At 39.1% G+C, this 16,404-nt stretch overlaps 1 protein-coding gene across 3 annotated transcripts in view; it reads left to right on the top strand.

Annotated features, from left to right (window-relative positions):
• Positions 1-7,682, top strand: part of Fmn2 (formin 2) — a 338,855-nt gene extending 331,173 nt beyond the window's left edge. For 2 of the 3 annotated variants that reach the window (XM_074047222.1, XM_074047224.1), the window contains 2 exons: positions 4,427-4,508; positions 6,289-7,681. In XM_074047222.1, coding sequence (XP_073903323.1) covers positions 4,427-4,508; positions 6,289-6,315 — 109 coding nt within the window. In that variant the 3' untranslated portion in view covers positions 6,316-7,681. Of the gene's footprint in view, positions 1-4,426; positions 4,509-6,288 lie in introns of all 3 variants that reach the window. The other variant, XM_074047221.1, reaches the window with a different exon arrangement.
• The last annotated feature ends 8,722 nt before the right edge of the window (positions 7,683-16,404 follow it).

Raw genomic sequence — 16,404 nt, 5'->3', positions numbered from 1 at the left:
AACACAGACCACGAAGTCAACCTTAAATCAATCTATTTATTAAAAGAGGTTGTACAAAGCTTGATCCTTGAATGGGACAGGTCTTATTATCTGGTATTCATTCATTCATTCATCACCTTTTTTTGAGCATTGCCAAGGCAAACTACTTTTGAACAAAAATCAACTTACTCGTATTGGTCACTGACTTGTTGTCAAGCCTGATTCCATATGTCTTTTGGTTGCTTCCTGTAGATAAACATTCACTTAAAAGATAAAGATACCCCATTTTCTTCTAATACTCTTAGTCTTCCTTTTAAGGAGTACTTATACACATTTGAAGTTTATTCACTAACATTTTGTTTCTGAAGTTTCATAGACAAAGATATTACAGAAAAATATTAGCATAAAATTCTATGACCATTATCTGCCACTTAATGTCCCTGTCTTTCTTTTAAAAGATAATGCTTCATTTCCTGTTTTCTAGCCCTCTGCTTCCTGTGCTTGTTTTTTTTCCAAAATCACTGAAAGTGATGAATACAGAGTTTCTTTTCATTATCATATGATCTGATCTGCTTATGTTTTACTTCTGCTGTCTAGATTGTTGGTTGGAAGTCACAACTGGTAAAATAAGCCTATCACAAATGTCATCCTAAAATTTTCACTTTCCTTTGTAGTTTACTGGTAGAGCATAATCTTGTTTAACAGATGCCCTGGCAATCCCCCTTCGTGTGAATGCAGCCATATTGGAAAGACTGTATCCTCACGACCCACGCCATGTCCACGGCATCTGTAGATCCCTCCAGGACTGGAGGTTAGACATGAGTGCAGGCACAGGTTGACTGCCTGTGGACTGCCTGCCTCAGCCCACAAATCCCTCTTACTGAGGACCTTCTCTCTTCGTGATGATTGTTTATTCTCTTGTAAACCAAGTCTTGTCCTTCTTTTTATTTCCTTCCTCTTTTCCAAATGGGACATACTGGTGAATTTTTTTATTGCTTGAAAGGTTATCTCCATCATGCCTTTTCACTTTTAAAGTCTTTGGTGTGAGCTTGTGACATAAACCTGGAGAGGATGGAAGGCATACAGCAGACTTAAAATGGCTGCTAATGAAATCCACCATGCTAGCGCAAGTGGGAAGACACCAAGATCAGCAGGGGCTCACCCTCTCCATACCGACCTCTCCTTGTTATTTTTCTTATTTCTGTCAACTCTGGCAGCATTTCTGAACTCCGTGAACACATCTTTTTTTCCTGTACCAAGTATGGAAAAACTTTCATGTTGTCAAGAGTTGTGTTGAAATAAAATTGTCACCTAGAAGAAGCCACATTTGCTAGGAAGCTCGGGAGCTGTGGGAGTCAGTGCTAGCATGAACAGGTTTACATGGTCTAGTTTGTGATGTGGTAAAGGGAAGAAGGGTTAGGAAGCATATCCTGCAAGATCATTCTGGCTGTACCCCTAAACTGCGAGTATAAACGGTTCAGTTACGGGGTGCTCAAAGTGGTGCTCACAGGCTACCTATGTCAGATTCTCCTTCTAGGAGAAGCAGCACTATAAGAGTGGGCCCAGAGAGAGCTTCATTTAAACAAATTCTCCAAGAATCTTCTACTAAAGTAGAAGAGCAACCTGTTCATTCTGGTTCTTAGTTTTCCAGCTCCCCAAATCACTTACCTCTGCATATTTAGAGGTGCTTTTGATGAGATAACTGACTCAGCCTAGTCAGATATGTAGGGAACTGAGGCATAATCCAGAAAGCTAATAGTGCCACCAATAGTGCAGGGATCCTGTGGCAGCAGATGGGAGAGCTGAGCCCAGTTCTTGAAGTTCAGAATGGTGTTCCTTGACTCTTCCTCAGCCATTGCATATGTCATTCAGTGTGGTCGTTTCTTCTACTTCACCCTTGGTCCCATTTTCCCTTTCCAAGTATGAACAACTGAGATTTCTCTTTTAAACAAGACTCAGCCATCAACATGCTCCAGAAAGATTTTCACCCACTACCCACCAATCCCAGGAACTTTCTCTGGAGCAGTGATGCCTTATGCAAACTTAGGTGGTTTTCATTTACTTATGTGTGTGTCTGTCCTATTAAAAAACAGTTTAATTGTTCTTATAAGACTGAGCTACATTGGGGCCTGACCTGGAGCGACTGCTCCAGGCTGTAACTGATTGTCATTGAGTGGCCCATCTGGAAGATTCCATGCGCCTTCTCCAGCACACTCCTCAGTTCTGTCTTCTCTGCCATAGGAATGATTAGATTTGCTTGTGTGTAAAGTTAGATGTGTTTGTATTAGAATCAGCTTCCTGGGATTCTTACAAAGATGTGTTTTGAGAACAAAATAAACAGGTTAGAGAGAAAATTAGGACACTTTGGAATCCAAATACTTGTGAAGTACAATTTTTTAAATACCACAAAATGCTTCACAGAGTTTCAAGTAAATTTAAGAGGGGGATCTACTGGATTTTGGCTAAGTGCTTGGGAAAAAGTTTCCTTAATTCCCTATCCAAACACTTCAGCTTAAATTTACTGGCAGCCATTTCAGAGGAAGATGGAGACTCTGTAATCCTTAGTTTGTTATAAAGAAAATGTTTTTGTCTTCAAATGTTTAGGGGAAGGATTAAAGGTAATTTATGGCTTGGGTAGAAAGTGATAAAAGTGCTAACAATGGCGTATCTTCTAAATTGTCACATTTTCTGAGATTGCTAACATCAATGCAGCAGGCATTTTACCTCTAAAAGGACTTATTTCCCTCTGCCATGCTGTGTGGATAACTGTGACGTCAGTCTCCAAGTGCTAACCTAGATTGACTGTTCACTCTGTTATACAGGAGATGAATTCTGTCATTGTATCCACTGGATCGTTTGCCACCAGGGCTCAACAAATATATTTGTAGTTCATCTCTTTCAGGAAATTAGACTATAAAGTCTACATAAAATGTATGTTTAAGACACATCCTATTCAACTTATCCAGAAATTATTCATTTTTCATTCTCAAGCAAAAATTCACAAGAGTAAGAAATTAGCCTGATAGGTTATCTTCCTTCTTGTAAGCCCCTTTTTATTAACAGAATCTTACCTTACAAATTTCTTACTATTTGCCTAATTAAAGGGATTGTAGCTCTCTATAGTACTTTATAATTTTTAAAGAGATGTTTAATTGGCATTGCATTTGATCTTTGTAAGAAATATGTGTAGTTATAATGTAATGCTTTTCTGTGTGATTGAGCCCTTTCTAATCTGAGGGAGTACCAAGGTTTAAAGATGTTAGGACATTATCAATGTCAAATAACAATGTAACTTACACAGGATTTATCTCTACACGGCATTCTTTTTAAACTATACCTCTTGTAAACCCACTGCTACTTTCCTTGGAGTATACGTACAAAAAGAAATTCTAGAAATGTTTTTAAATGCTATTACTGCATACTCTTCTTTTTACAATTATTATGATTATTATTATTGGCAATCCTGGGGTTTGAACTCAGGACTCACTCTACAGCGTGAACCATGCCTCCAGCCCTTTTTTACTCTGATTTTTTTTTTTTGAAGATATGATCTCAATTTTTACCCAGGCTGGCCTAGAGTGTGATTCTCCTACTTTAGGCTTCCTGCTGTAGCTTGGATGATAGGTTTGCATCCCTATAGCCAGATTTTTCCATTGCTAGGATGGCCTATTAATCACAGTCCTCCTGATCTCAGCCTCCCAAGTAGCTAAGATTAAAGATGTGAGCCACCAGCACCCAGCTTAAATATTTTATTGGCATGTATTAAATTGTCCATAGGGTTTTTATCATTACAATGCCATTCAGAGATAGAACGTAATTAGACCATATTCAATACCCATTTCTTTCTTATCCTTCCCTGCTCCCTCCTCCTGTCCCTGTCCCTCTCCACCCCCCTTGTAGTCCCCCTTTTACTTTCAAGGACTTGGTTGTGTCATGTTGTTTCCCTCCTGACTTCCACAAATGAGATAAAATATATGACACTCATCTTTATGAGACTGACTTAATTTCTTTTCTGTTATCAATTAAGTGATGATTGGTTTCCATGCTTGATGATACTCAATTTTTAGAAAATGATCAACAGTTTCTTGCAAATAACTTTTATGCATAGGTAAGTACAGTATAGAAAATAAATCTGAAATAATTTTAAATAACATGTGCATTTTTATATGATAGTCTAAGTTATTTAATGATTCTAATCTATGTAGTGGTGCCAATTCTATTTACTTAATAGATCCAATCCGAGAATGCTCACCCTCATCCAGAGCGTGAGAACATCTGTATAAATAAGCCACTGTTGCTTTAATAACTTATATTTTATAAGTTTGTAAGATATATCAGATAACATTCCTGTGTGTGTGATATTTGTCCAATAACTCAAATCCTCTCATAAGGTGGGTTGTGGTGATCTGTCTAGATTTTTGTTTAAATAAGTTTTCTTTCTACTCAGAGTAAAAGAAGCTGAAGAGGTATGTAGACAGAAAAAAGGAAAATCACTTTATAAAATAAAACCAAGACATGATTCTGGAATTGTAAGTATTAACTTTTCTTATTTTTTAACTTGTGGCTTTCTTTGGCTTTGAACTCTGTCTCCACAATCTATACAAAGTACTTTCCTCTTAAGTTTGGATGAATGATGAGCTTCTGATTTGAGAATCTCTTTTCTTTAAGTCTTTAACCAGACTGCAAAAGTTAATAGAGCCTCAATGTTAAGTATTTGAAACTTAAAAACTAAGATGAATGTAACTGAGCATGAGGACATGTGACCATGAGTATGTGGCTAAGGGGCCATCTCAGGTGCTCTTCACTGCTCACAGATCACAGCCCATGCAGCTTTGGAACTCACAGTGACTGTGGGATGGGACTAACTGCTTGAGATCTAACACAGTTTTACTTCCATGGGCGGGGTTGTGCTGTGCTTAGGATGTGGTGCTCACATTGTCTGTAACCCTGTGGCTCCCTCTAACAGAGTTCGATGTCTGAAGCCGTTCACTTGAACAGAGGAATCTGAGTTTCCTCCTTACCTACTCCCTCCTTAAAAATGAAAAAAACAGGTTGTGTAACCTAGAGGGAAGGACTTGATTAGAGTGACACTTTTTCCCTTGTGGTGCTTATAGATGCTTTGTTGAATGTTTTGAAGGTGTCATCACTTGGTGCCCTTATAAGTAAATGGTGCTGTTTAAATGAAAGGTTGAGCTAAGTCTTGGATTTGTGTGACATAGTCTAAATGGAGAAGACATTAAGATAACTTAAGTTGAGATATAATTAAATCATCTTTTTTTAAAAAGCTAGAAATTATATCTTTATTTAAAGCTATTTTCCAGCCAGGCATAGTGGCTCACGTCTGTAATCCCACTACTCAGGAGGCAGAGATCATGAGGATTGCAGTTCAAAGGCCAAACAAGGCAAAATGTTAGCAAAACCCCCATCCTAACAAGTAAGCTGAGAGTGGGGGGCACCTCATCCCTGCTCCTAAACACAAAGATTGCAAGCCAGGAGCTGGAGGCTCACACCTGAAATTCTAGCTACTCGAGAGGCAGAGATCAGGAGGATTTGGTTCAAAGCCTGCCCAGGAAAATAGTTCATGAGACCCTATCTCGAAAAAAACACTTCACAAAAAAGGGCTCATGGAGGCTCAAGGTGTAGGTCCTGAGTTCAAACCCCAGTACCACACACACACACACACACACACACACACAAAGTAGAAAGCTTGCAGTCCAAGGCCAGCCCCAGCAAAAAGGTGAGACCCTGGCTGGCTTGCAAATTGGAGTTCAAACTCTAGTACTACCAAAAAAAAAAGTAATAATAATAAAATAAAAGCTGTTTTCCTTGCCATTTTTTTGTATCAAAATTAATTTTATCTAATGAGAAATTTGTTTTCAACTCTTTTCTGATAAGTTCATTCTTAAAGCTGTATTGAAGGAAGGATAATTATTTCTTAACTAACCTTAATCATGCTGCTATCAGATTAAAAGAGAATGAAGGCCTATTTGCCATTAAACAAAAGAGCTGTTCCAGTTTCCATAGGATCCAAAATGAGAAAGATGTGTTAGCATGCTTTCACAAAAGTTAGAAGTTATGTTTTTAAAACTATTTTATCAAAAATATTTGATCTGTCTTGAAAATTTAAAAAGATGAAAGAAATCCTACTTAGATATTTTTTCTCATATTCTTATGAATTCATGGATCTTTAACCTTTCCTAGGGAATTTGACACAAGTGAGAAGGTCTTGTTTGGATTGCTCTAAACTTCTTCCTTTTTGCAAAGTTCTTCTTTCTAACTGTAACTCTTATGTCGTGTATTTATTTTCAGAAAGCAAAGATAAGCATGAAAACCTGAACAATGAGCAGCAGAATGAAAATGAGTCATTGCAACTTCCACAAAATTCAGCCGATCTGAGAGTGGGAAGGAAACTATGTCATTCTGATCTTTTTTCTTCTTAACTTCTTGCATAATCTTTGTATTTTCTAGACAGTTCACTGATCATTGAATTTTACTGTATGTTCATTTAAAAATGCAAAAGCAGTAGACCAGTGGAAATTTGACACCTTTTCTTTTTGTAAAAGTTTATGGTATTATACCGTTAGACCCAAATAGCATGTATAAGAAGCAGTATCTGCATTATTTCTGAACATGCTAAGCATTAACCTACAATTTACTTTTGTGGGATTCTTTCTCATCACAGCAAAGACACTTTCCTTTTTACGGTCAACCAGGACTCCATCAATGCATTTAGATCTATGGATAAATGTTATTTCTGGTGAATTGTTTGTATCATTTCACACCTACTTATGAATTTTCTGTTTTAAAATAGAAGTTCCACTTATATCTCATAATCAGTGGCTTTCCAAACTCTTGGGTTGCCCTCCATAATCAGTGGCTTTCCAAACTCTTGGGTTGCCCTCCATAATATGTCCCTAGAGACCCCATGAAAATGATGTCTGCAGCAGAAGTACATTAAATCAAAGGTGAGCCTCTATACCTTTTACCTTTATGCTCCAAAAGCAAAATTTCACTTAGTATTTTGAAGAAATTTAAATAAATGATGCACACAAAATTGCCACACATGAATAATTATCATTAACAAAATAGAAAAGAAAAGCTCCTGGTTAATTTGGAACTACCTAGACCTTGTTAAGCAATCATCTGCCCAAGTAACTTGACATGATTGGGGTTGTCATCCCATGTGTGGCGGGTGATTAAGGTTGTAAAATGAGAACACTGTCATTCATTTTCTAAAGGAGCCTCTGAGGAAAAATAGGTAGATCTTCCACTCTTTCTAAAGGTATTTTGAAGTCAGCTCACAATGCATTGTGGTGGTTTTGTCTAACATTGATAGTTTGTTTTTAGTTGCTGCTCATGACTTGGCTAAGAGTTACGGTTGTAGAAAGAAGGGACAAGGTATTTCTGTTGTAAATCAATTATGGAAAGCAACTTCAAAAGAAAAACAATGTTTTAAATCATAACTATGTTTATGTTTATGTAAAGTATGATCTCTTACCTCTTGGTTGTATTTCAAGTGCAAAGAAGCAGTAGTGTTTTTCTGTTGTTGCTTTGTGGATTTCCTGTCCCCTCAGTCCCTCCAGTGTGTATAGTACCATTCCTCAATTAAGTAATAGGGCATTTAACAAAGATCGCTATGTGCAATACTGTATTTAGTGTTTCTATTTCAATTTTTTAGGATGTTAATTTATATGAAAATAAAATGAATAATAAAATGTTTCTGTGTCTTTTGTGTATGTATTACATAAAGACCTTGGAAAATAAAGCCATCCTAATCTAACTTTTGCAGGGAGAGTGTTTAGGAAAGGAAAAATAAGTTACTTTTTACATTCACATATACAAAAACATACTATTTCAGGGATTTCAGAACTTAATTCCATCAGTGATACCTAAGTAAGAAATCCTCATAAAATGTTTACCCTTTTACATCCAAACTAAGGTTTCTTTCCTGAGCTCCAGAAGATCTTCTGGTCATTTCCAGGTGGTGTCTCACCATACCTCAAAATTTATCATGTGCAGGACTGAACACAGCTTGTCACCTTGCCCCTCCAAACCTGCTCACTTTCCTTTGTCATCTATCTCAGCGGACAGAGCCAGGACCCACTAGGAAACCTGAGTCAACCTCAACATCCTGCTATCCTTTTTCTCCCCACTGATTCAACTACTGAATCCTGTCGGTTCTGTATGCTTGCTTCTGGGATGCATCCGTTTTCTGCCACCTGTTCAGTAAAGTCCTAGTTCAGAACCCTTGTGAATCACCTTAATAGCCTACTCATCTTCCAAGATTTGCTTTGCACCAGTTTTTGCTAGACAGTGAGCCATACACCAAGATATGTGACCTCAAAATGTCATACAAAACCTTTACTGTGGCCAATAGAGTGGTCTGTGCCTATGTAAAATCCTGAGCCATATCTCTTGACTCAACCTATCTTGAATTCCAGCCTCCAGCCAGACTATTGGTACTTTCAGTCTTCTCATGCCATGCTGAATGTGTGTTAAAGTGTTGAGAGATTAACTCCAGTGTAAAGTTCAAATAACTTAATTATTATGTTTAGGTCATGTGAAGAAATTTGAAATGTCTGATCATTGAGATAGAAAAACATGCTATAAGCTGAGTGACTTCTAGGTGGATGCAAGTAAAGGGACTGCTGTCACTTGCAAGGTGGTGCTGAGAAATTCATAGATCAAACCCAGAGAGATGAGGTGTTCAATAGAAGCTAAAAGAGACACAGGATAGACTGGGAAGGATCCCATAAGGAAAAGTTAGATAGTAGCTTGAAGAAACAATGGCTGAGAATTTTTTAGAATTTGGGAGAATTCTGCTTGAAATTGTGTAACAAGTGTCAGCCTAGATAAGTACCAAAAAATTTGCACCTAGGAAGGTCAAGAGAATCTCCAGGGGAGGTTAGGGCATCATTTCAAAACCTCTGGGAGGAAAGGACAAATCACCAACAATGAAGTGACAATTACACTGAAAGACGATTTGTCTTTAGCAACAATATATGTTGAAAACCAGTAAATACTTTCTTCAAATTGTGGAAGGAAAACAGTAAGTCAGGACCATCATACCCATCATTCATAAGGAAGCATCATTCATAAGTAAGGGGAGACTGAAGACATGATTTAAGTGGTAGAGCACCTACCTAGCAGGTGCAAGGTCTTGAGTTCAAATCCCAGTACCACCAAAAAAAATGACGTATGGAAGGAGTGATACATATTTGCAGACACTTGAAAACTAAATTAGTTTACTATCCAAAAACCTCACTGAAAGGTTTGGTAAAGGGCATATTTCAACAATGAAAACAAATTGAGGAACTGATATATAAGACATCACAGCACAGAAAATGGTAGAGTAAATCAACTCCAGGTTGCAAACAATAACAACTATAAGACAGTAAAACTCTTTTCATTCATGGAATTCTGGAAATGTCTCATTGTTAACATGTGCCAGAAACTGCTATATGCTTTGGGACAGACACAGAAAATTTCCTGTTTTCATGGAACATACATTACAAAGAGGGAAACAAACAATTGTTTTTTTAAATGTATGATATTTAGGTGGGATGTCCAGTAATTTATTTTTCAAATGAGAACCCCATTGGGAATGGGAATAGGTGCTGTTATACCTGGAAAGCCTCCTTAAATCAATGCTGTCCCCAAACTGCTCTCTCTACATATATGCACTATGTGAACATTAGGTGCTGTGAAGGAGGAAAAAGAGAGCGGATGTAATAATATTAAATATGTTTAGATTTTGTTCAAAAAATGTGAAATTTAATATAAATTTTCAGGGGTACTATTTACAAAAACAAAAATTATTACAACAAAAAATGAAAAAAATCTTATTAATTTAACTCAATGCCAGAAAGATAAGAAAAAAATGTGATAAAGAGAAGTGATTGTGTATGGTAGACTGGAGAAGTTGGGCAAAGGTGTTACAAGCCCCCAAAATCCTATGCAACCATCCTTCAGTTATGCCAGCTTGTCCAATTCCCAGCCTATTAGTGAACTCAGGCTTTGGAAGGTTGTATTTCCAGTTTTTGGTTTTCATGAAACACACCTTCAGTTATACAGTGTAATCAAAAGAAGTAGAAAGAAGTTTAATGTTTTAAAATACTGTGGAAGGAGGGCAGTTTACCCTTTTCCTCTCAGAAATCATCCCAAAGCAACAAGGAGCAAAAATGCAACATACATGGAAGATCTTCCACATACATGGGTGTGGGAGGGGGCAGAGAATGGGCACCCACGGAGACACAGCTCAGAAAAAACCAGCACAGTCCCCCCTCTCCAAGGGGAGGCCCTACCCCTGGGTGCTCTCACAAGGTCCTACATGTGTACCAGTGGACCTTGGAACCAATAATAGACTTCCCTGAATGTGGAATATTATTTTTTTAAAGCAGGAAGAGTACCTATGTGAGATGTCAGAGAAGTCATAGTCACAGGAAGAGGAGATTTCTATCATTGAGACAAGGGGAAGGGAAGAGACCCGGGATGAGGGTGGAAAATGGTAAAACAGCTTGAGTTCTGCACCCTGCTTCATAAGGAAAGACTTGCCAGCTCAAAATGCAGTCTGCCCCTCCCAACCCACATCACCAGCAAATGACTGGTGAGCAAAACATGGTACGAGACCACAAAGATGATTCAAACAGGAAAGGAATACTGGAGACCAGCTCATTTATGAACAGCAGTGCAAGAATTCTGTGCACGAGGTGAGAAAACACCAGGAGGACCATGAAAAAGTGGGGGCTATTTCTGGAAATTTCTGGAAGGCTAAGAGGATCATATGAAGGTTTTTGCATGTTATATTACATGGGTATTTATAAATAATGTATAAATGTGGAGAAAATCATATATGCCCCAAAATGCTGAAAAAATCATTTGAACTATTCATCAATTTTGAACAAAAACATCTGACTAATATCACTGTGTCCTCCAACAACAAAATGCTTCAAGGAAAGCATCAGCAGTGTCCTCCTTAGGGCTGCATTGAGGCCAGTGTAGAGCACTTACCTAGCACCTGTGAGACCAGGGATTGATCCTGGGCACTGCAGAAGAACACGAACAAACAAATAAAAACAAACGAAAAGAAGTGTAAACATCATGAACAAGGCCAGGGTGTTTACTTTTATTGTTGCTAAATTTATCACTCTTCTGAAAGAACAAAGTAACCAAACAACTGTTAGAGACAATAGTAGGATGTCATAAATTGACTAGGCCAAAGCTATTGTACAGAAATCAAGTACTTTCATGAATACATACGATATCCAGCAGGAAGAAATAATTGGAAAAGTGCTCACTGTAAAAAGAACTAGGGTTGGTCAGTCAGGTCGCTCAGGGTAGAGCATATGCTTATGCTTATGCACACCCCCCCCACACGCACACACTAAAAACAACTCAAAAATTTGAGAAGCATGGGAAATGCTTCATAAGTACGTAAGATCCCACTTCTGGATTAAGAAAATGTCGTACTTATACATAATGGAGTTTTACTCATCCATGAAAAAGAATGAAATCTTATCACTCACAAATAAATGGATACAACTGGAGAACATCATTCTGAGCAAGGTTAGTCAGGCTCAGAAGACCAAAAATCACATGTTCTCCCTCATATGCGGACTTTAAATCTAGGGCAAATGCAGCAATGTGGTTGGACTTGGGTCACATGACAAGGGGAGAATACATACGGGAGAAATGGGGATAGATAGAAAACCCAAAACTTGAAAGCATTTGAAGTTCCCACTGCAGAGGAACTAACCTTAACAGGACAGAGGTCAGTATGGGAAGGTGACCAGGAAGTAGTGAAGAGGTCAGGTAGAGACGAATCAATTCGGGTTGTAATACATTTGTGCATGGAAGCAATGCTAGGAATCTGTGTAGCTATCCTTATCTCAACTAGCAAAAACGCTTTGTCTTTCTTATTATTGCTAATATCATCTCTTCAACAAAATTAGAGAAAAGGGCAGAATAAGTTCTGCCTGGAAGCATGGGGATGGGGGGAAGAGGGAGAAGGTGGGGGGTAGAGGGGAGAAATGGCCCCAACAATGTATGTACATATCAATAAATGAATAAAAAATAAATAAATAAAAGAGCTTAAAAAAAAGTACGTAAGACCTGCATGAAGACAATTGAGAGACCCACAGAAAATGGAAAGGTGTGGACAAGGTCAGCACTCCATAAACACACCTATTAATTTAATGCAATCCAAATAAAAGCTCCAAAAAAATGACTTTGGAGGGAGGGTAGAAGAGGGTGGTGAAAGGATCAGAATTAAGGAAGCTGATTTCAAATTCATAGATAAAATTAATGAGAACAGTCAAAATATTGGAAAATTCTAAATAATGCAGTAAAGTGCAGGCTTTAAAAAAGAAAAATGAGGATGACTTTATGTGTGATATAGATTAAGTGCAACATTGGTTAAGGGGAAAATCCATGAAAAAGCTTGAATCTTCATCATTGTCATTAAAAAAAGAACAGGACAAGAGTTCACTCCCCTTTAAGTAAAAATGGGTGTGAAGTGATGACTGTATTTCCAGAAACTCATGTGCATAGGCTGTCTCTGGAGGCACTCACAAGAGGCTGATGATATCAGTTGCTTCTGGAAAAGCAGAGCTGGTATTTGGAAGAGGGTAAAGAGGAGAGAGAATTTTCACTGTGATTCCTTTGTTTGTTTTGGATTGGTGCATTGTGAAAAATAAGTCAATATAGAAATATTTTATAATTAACCTTTTGGAATGTATCCCATTTTGAATATCAAACAACACCCATCCAGACAATTGCAATGAACCGAGGAGACCCTGTTCCAGAGGATTACGGTACTCTGTGTCACTACAGCAGCTCTATCAGATGTCCCTCCCAAGGAAGATATAGAAATTTCTCTCACTAGAATTTCTCCACAGGACTATTTGAAAGGGTGGCAAGCACCCTGTTTTCTGTTACAGTAATAAAAAAATAAATCAAGCCAGAAAAATGTATGAGCACATTTTCTCCCCTGGTGGTCTGATTGCTACAGTAACATTGGCTTTTTTCTTCCTAACAGGCCCATTTTGGTCTACCTTCTGCAAAGCCCTTTTCATCTCAATTCTGGAGTTTCTTCAGACTGCCCTCGTGAACTCTCTGCAAATGTTTAATTCACAAATGTCCTCCTGTCTTATACTCTAATGTTTTGTGGAGATGAAAAACACTTTCTAATCTGTGCAATTGGTCATGAGATCACTTTATCCTATGCTCGCAGGGCTGTCTGCTGGCTTAGGCTTTGGGAATCAAAAACTGGCAGTGTGCTTAACTCAAGCCACGTGATAACTTGGTCCAATTGGCCTGCACTGGACCCAAGGGTACTTGGCTTTTCATATCTATACACATTTCTTTGCAAATGCGGTCTGTAATTTGTCACATCTCCTTAAATTAGATAACTCACATTTTTCAAGTGAAGAGGGACAATCAAAAATTTTAATGTGTAGCTTACAAAATCCCTAGGATAGATCCAGTCAACAAAGTGCTTCCAGCTCATGAATAAACAAGATGTGGGTGCCTATGGAAACACAAGTTGTGTATTCTTTATCTCCTCAAATAAAAAAATTATATATATGTATGATACATAATTATATACATAATACAGAATTATGTATATAATTATGTGGATAGATAGATAGATAGATAGATGAAAACAAAAACAGAAAGGAAGAAACTCCATATAAGATATCTGGATAACTGTCAATCTTCTTCCTAAGGTTCACAGGTAAACTCTGCAGCTTCCAGCTGTGATTTAGATACTGAGGTCCTAACTGAGATCTGATACTCTCTTCCCAAGATTCAGCAGCCGCATCCTTTGGAACAGCTACAATCTGATTAGATAAAGAACGTCCAGGTCGCAGAACTGTACAGGTGAAGGTGACCATTAGGAAAGCTTCACACGTGCATACTTAATTTTGATTTTCTTCTTTTTTTGAGAAGGGATCTCCCTTTATTGCCTACTGGCCTTGAACTCCTACTGCCTCAGCTTATCCAGTAGCTGGGACTGCAGGCATGTGCCATGAGGGCCGTGGGGTGCCTGACTGTGTACCTCGTTTATTAAACACCATTTCTTTCAGAAAGGTGAATTGGGGATGAGTTCCAACCATCACTGTATGATCGTGAAGAAATGGCATTGCTGAATGAGCAAAAGGATTAGTGCAGGGAAGGACAGGATAGTGCTGTTAGGGAGGTGAAGAGGAGCTGGAATTCTCTGGGCACAGAAGTATGCATGAGATGGGGGAGGAAGGCTGCAAACACAGTTTACAGCAAGAGGTGAGCATCGAAACAAAGGACCAATGTTTACATGGGGTAGTAAATAGATACATGTTGCCTGAGGAATTTTACCCATTTCATCCTCTGACTCTCTTAAAGGACTCTTTTCTGGCTCGGATTTATTTTTTTTCTGTGGGACTGGGGTTTGAACTCACGGCTTTGTGCTTTACAAAGCAGGCATTCTACCACTTGAGCATTTTCTGAGGTTACTTTGTCCTCCATTCCTCTATACTTTCTCTATTAGCAATAGATAAAGATAGAGTCTTATCTATGGAGACTGTGGATTTAGCCACTATCTTTTTGCTTCCATAACTGTTTCTCCATATCTAGCTTCTCACTCAAATCCCAGTCTTGTTTCTTCCAACAGGGGGAGTTTCACTCAGATTATATCACTCTCACTGCTGACCCAACATTCATAAAAACCCACGTCATCATCTCCGAGCCCCGATCCACCTCACTCTGGGCTCCAGCCCTCTCTCACACAGTAATGTCATTCTGCCAATACCTCTCACACTTGTCTTTGCCTTTCAGGTCCAATCTTATTCCCAGGTCTGGCCCTAGTCATCAGACTGTTCTTGCAAGAGCCACTAAGTTGGCATCTCTGCATTTGGATTCTGCTCCCTCTAATTGCCTTGTGTGTTGTGACCAGAATCAAACCTGTCAGCAATTTTCTACTTCCTTTGAGATCAAGTGGAAGCTCCTCTGCCTCTCTTTCACGGTCTTCCATACTCTTTTCCCTCTGCCTCCTCCATCTTCCCACACCCTCCCCCAGCACAGACTTCAAGATGATCATTATGGTGCTCTCTGCTCAGAAGCCCTCTTCAGAGCTGATGCACCCACCTCATCTCACCCCATTCCCTAACCCCCACTGAAAACATCAGCAGCTCACAGCTCACAGGTGAAGACATTCTCACCGGAGAAGACCTGAGTGGGGTGAAATGCATGCCCCTTCCTGGGCATGGCCTATAGGCAGTGACTGGCTCATGTATGTTACAAAGGCCTGTTTCCCCGGCTTCAGGTCAGGACAACCCTAAAATGCCATCTCAGCCCCAGAACTTCCACATGATGAGTTCTCATTTGCACCTGGATTGCTTTCCCCACTGCACAAGCCAATTTTCCTCATTTCTTTATGGGCTTATGTTCTATGAGCATTTAAAATAAACCTGCTCAGAATTGACTGTCTCAGAGTTTGGGAAACCAGTCTTAGATAAGCAGTTACACAAATTGGTGGCTCAAGGAAGGACACTATAAGGGATTCAGAGACAGGTCATTTGCCAGACAGTGTCTAAGGACAGCCCGATCCCCAGCATGCCACAACAGTGCATTCCCGGAGGCAGGCTGGCATGGGTGGCTGGAGAAGGAACACACAGGCAGTGTGACACCTTTCATACTTAACAGGAACTATAAGGACTCCAGGATTGGATACCTACTTCTGAATAGCATCGATTTGTTGAAAAATAATGAGACTTGTGATTATTCACGAATTCAGGCAGAATTGCAGCCCTTCATAAGCCCTCATTTCCTGCAGTGAAAGGAGGACTTGGTTGTAGGAGGGATGTGATTTCAGAAAAGTTTTTATTCTCTGCTCTTGTAAGTGTGCTCTGCCAAGTAGTTCCCTTATGGGGAAGGAGTAGAGCCCCTAAAAGTGGGGGGGGGACACACCTGGGCCAATGTAGTGCAGAATCTCAAGCTTTCAAATTCCCCTGAACCTGGTAAACCTGCTGTTCTGCTCCCCGCTCACTGAGAAGAGCTGAGTCCACTAGAGCCTACTCCTCACCATGGAGCAATCTGCCACAGTTCACGATTTGACTCTGTGGCAAATGCCTGGGGATGGTGACAGTAAGCTGCTAGGATGGTTTGAAGGTCACAAGCCTCAATCCACATTAATGAAATAGAAATGTGGAAACATCCACTGTATAGAGGTTCAGAGGTGGGCATTTGCTCTGTAAGGGGGGGTCCCAATGTGGAGATGGTTAATAGATAGTGTTTCCTGATGGCAAGAGGCTGTAAGTAAGAATATTGCTTAATTCACACATTCAAAAGAAATCAATAATTGATGATCAGAGGCAGAACACAATATCTTAATAAAGACTGCAATCCATCACACAGTTTCCAAGTCAAACATGGAACTCATTGGTTGAA

Source organism: Castor canadensis, chromosome 11 (assembly GCF_047511655.1).
Source record: "Castor canadensis chromosome 11, mCasCan1.hap1v2, whole genome shotgun sequence".
In the NCBI taxonomy this organism is placed as follows: domain Eukaryota; kingdom Metazoa; phylum Chordata; class Mammalia; order Rodentia; family Castoridae; genus Castor; species Castor canadensis.
This window is presented reverse-complemented; position numbering and strand designations above follow the sequence as displayed.